General features: G+C 44.1%; 1 protein-coding gene across 3 annotated transcripts in view; it reads left to right on the forward strand.

The window, feature by feature from the left end:
• The first annotated feature begins 651 nt into the window (after positions 1-651).
• fhod3a (formin homology 2 domain containing 3a) overlaps positions 652-3,548 on the forward strand; it is a 192,085-nt gene continuing 189,188 nt past the window's right edge. For all 3 annotated transcript variants that reach the window (XM_090209439.1, XM_036953662.2, XM_036953663.2), the window contains exon 1: positions 652-1,158. In XM_090209439.1, coding sequence (XP_090065565.1) covers positions 994-1,158 — 165 coding nt within the window. In that variant the 5' untranslated portion in view covers positions 652-993. The remainder of the gene's footprint in view (positions 1,159-3,548) is intronic.

Here is a 3,548-nt window from a genome sequence, read left to right on the forward strand (position 1 = left end):
GTTAACATACTTCTCACACTTCTTGAAAACTGTAAGCACCTTCCTTTGAAGGGCCTTGGCTTCAACGTAAATAGACTACGTCATTGTTTGTTAGATTGGACTAGAGCAGTGCACTTCTTCGGTTCTGGTGCATGATCAACAGTATACCAGAAGAGGTCGCAATTTGCTTTGAAATCAAACGTAGTCCTCACTGTTGCGCTAATGTCGAGGGGAGAAGAGAAGAGGAGGGGGGGGGGGGGGGGGGGGTCGCAGGGGGATGGATTTATTCTCCCTCTAGACGACACATCGGCTGACCCATACAGGCTAAGCTCTCTCTCAATTCAATGCACTATCCTTCGCTCTCAATTAAATTACAATATAAGGGGCTTTACATGTGTTTTCATTGCCAAAGCAAGTGAAATAGATAATAAACAAAAGTGAAATAAACAATACAAAATTAACAATAAACATTACACTCACAAAAGTTCCAAAAGAATAAAGACATTTCACATCTCATATTCTGTCTATATACAGTGTTGTAACGATGTGCAAATAGTTAAAATACAAAATGGGAAAAAAATAAACATAAATATAGGTTGTATTTACAATGGTGTTTGTTATTCGCTGGTTGTCTCTCTCTCTCTCTCCAGCACCTTGCCAGCCTCTCGTGTCATTGGCCACCTGCTGTGAGCCAGTAGCGACTCCACAGTGACACCGTCACAGGGCAGAGTAACAGGACAAATCGGTTCTCCCTATAGACCGCACTAATCAACCAGCGAACCAAAACAGTTTCTTATACCGGTCCAACCAGACTTCACGAGAAGTCACCCACACGAAGTCTGATTATAGTAGCCCACCCAACCAGAGAGCTGATCAAACTTGGCAACATGCTGTTTTTTTTGTTTGTTGTTAACAGGCAGCAGGAGAGACAGTGCTCCTTGCTAGGCGACGGGTCTAATCATTAACCTCGGTTAGTTTCCCCCTCATCGGAGGAGCCTCTTGGATGGATATATCATGGCTACGTTTGTCTGCAGGGTCCAGTTTTTAGACGATACCGATCCATTCAACAGCACCAATTTCCCGGAGCCGACCCGAGCACCGCACTACACGTTCCGAGAAGATATCCCTCTTATCAATCAGATAGCAGGAGTCCACCGGCTACTTAGAGCCCCGCATAAGGTTTGCAATGTTTTAATTTTTTTCCACACCTATTTTATTCTGGATTAATGCATGTCAATGTTCTTTTTGTTTGTTCATATATAAACTTGGCAATGTCGTGTCAGTCACAAACTTTACCTGGTGGGCTATTTTTTTTTAACATCAACCGCGAACGCGGTTTGATTTTGCAGACAGGCAAGGATAATTGCGTGGCCGCAAGCATATGTGGTATAACACCGATGTCAAAGCCACTCAACAGTATTTGTTTGTCTATATTTGTCTCTCTCTCTCTCTCTCTCGGCTTTTTTTCTCCACGTATATCACCACCGCAGCATATTTAGCTGCAGACAGTGGTTTATCGTATTCCTGCATGACTAGTCGCCGGGTGGGTTTTCTATTCGTGTGTCACAGCGACAGGTGGGCGCGAGGCTTTAGTTTCGTTCAGCCAGCCCGATATAACCGGATGAACGCGCGCTCCGAACCATTCATTAAAACATACAAAATAACATTGAGGGTCACGGGAAGAGTGATGTGGAGTCGGTATCTAAAGCACTCATATAGGTGTTTGAGATTATGCAAACCTTTGCTAGAATGTTGTGTGTGTGTGTGTGTGTGTGTGTGTGTGTGTGTGTGTGTCTGTGTGTTTGTGTCTCAGTGCGTGTGAAACACACACACACACACACAGGGAGAGAGAGGGACATATCACACCACACATGTCCAATACATCAGAGTGGTTTTCCAGACCAGAAGTAATTCCGCAGTGAGGCCATCTTTAACAGCCACAAAACAAATGTCAGATGTCCCTGAGAGTATGACATCCTGATGACCTACTGTAGCCTGCACATGGAGTATGCATTGCCTTGTTGTTTGTGTTTGTAGCGTTTTTAATTGAGTTATTAAGAATCGGGCTTCCAGTCGTAGGAATCCATGTTGAACAGCAAGTCACACACTCTTAGAAGTGCTATCTAGAACCTAAACGTGTTCTTCAGCTGTTTACGTAGGAGAACCCGTTTTGGAATAACTATTTTGAGTTCCAGATTAGAACCCTTGTCAGTTCCATGTAGAACCCTTTCCACAGAGGGTCTACCAGGAACCAAAAAGGTTCTCCTAGGGGACAACTGAAGAACCCCCTTTTTGGAACCCTTTTGTTCTGAGAGTGTAGAGTTCCATAGGTCCTGGTCTAAAGTAGTGCACTACTACCCTATAGGTCCTGGTCTAAAGTAGTGCACTACTACCCTATAGGTCCTGGTCTAAAGTAGTGCACTACTACCCTATAGGTCCTGGTCTAAAGTAGTGCACTACTACCCTATAGGTCCTGGTCTAAAGTAGTGCACTACTACCCTATAGGTCCTGGTCTAAAGTAGTGCACTACTACCCTATAGACCCTGGTCTAAAGTAGTGCACTACTACCCTATAGACCCTGGTCTAAAGTAGTGCACTACTACCCTATAGGTCCTGGTCTAAAGTAGTGCACTACTACCCTATAGACCCTGGTCTAAAGTAGTGCACTACTACCCTATAGACCCTGGTCTAAAGTAGTGCACTACTACCCTATAGACCCTGGTCTAAAGTAGTGCACTACTACCCTATAGACCCTGGTCTAAAGTAGTGCACTACTACCCTATAGGTCCTGGTCTAAAGTAGTGCACTACTACCCTATAGACCCTGGTCTAAAGTAGTGCACTACTACCCTATAGACCCTGGTCTAAAGTAGTGCACTACTACCCTATAGACCCTGGTCTAAAGTAGTGCACTACTACCCTATAGGTCCTGGTCTAAAGTAGTGCACTACTACCCTATAGACCCTGGTCTAAAGTAGTGCACTACTACCCTATAGACCCTGGTCTAAAGTACTGCCCTACTACCCTATAGACCCTGATCTAAAGTAGTGCCCTACTACCCTATAAACCCTGGTCTAAAGTAGTGCACTACTACCCTATAGACCCTGGTCTAAAGTAGTGCACTACTACCCTATAGACCCTGGTCTAAAGTAGTGCACTACTACCCTATAGACCCTGGTCTAAAGTAGTGCACTACTACCCTATAGACCCTGGTCTAAAGTAGTGCATAATATAGTCTGTCTGGTTAGGAACCATCACATCAGGTTATAAACTGTCTGGTTAGGAACCATCACATCAAGTTATAAACTGTCTGGTTAGGAACCATCACATCAGGTTATAAACTGCCTGGTTAGGAACCATCACATCAGGTTAAAACTGTCTGGTTAGGAACCATCACATCAGGTTATAAACTGTCTGGTTAGGAACCATCACATCAGGTTATAAACTGTCTGGTTAGGAACCATCACCTCAGGTTATAAACTGTCTGGTTAGGAACTATCACATCAGGTTATAAACTGTCTGGTTAGGAACCATCATATCAGCTTATAAACTGTCTGGCTAGGGGCCATC

Source organism: Oncorhynchus mykiss, chromosome 18 (assembly GCF_057628025.1).
Source record: "Oncorhynchus mykiss isolate SJ-2025 chromosome 18, ASM5762802v1, whole genome shotgun sequence".
NCBI classification, from domain to species: domain Eukaryota; kingdom Metazoa; phylum Chordata; class Actinopteri; order Salmoniformes; family Salmonidae; genus Oncorhynchus; species Oncorhynchus mykiss.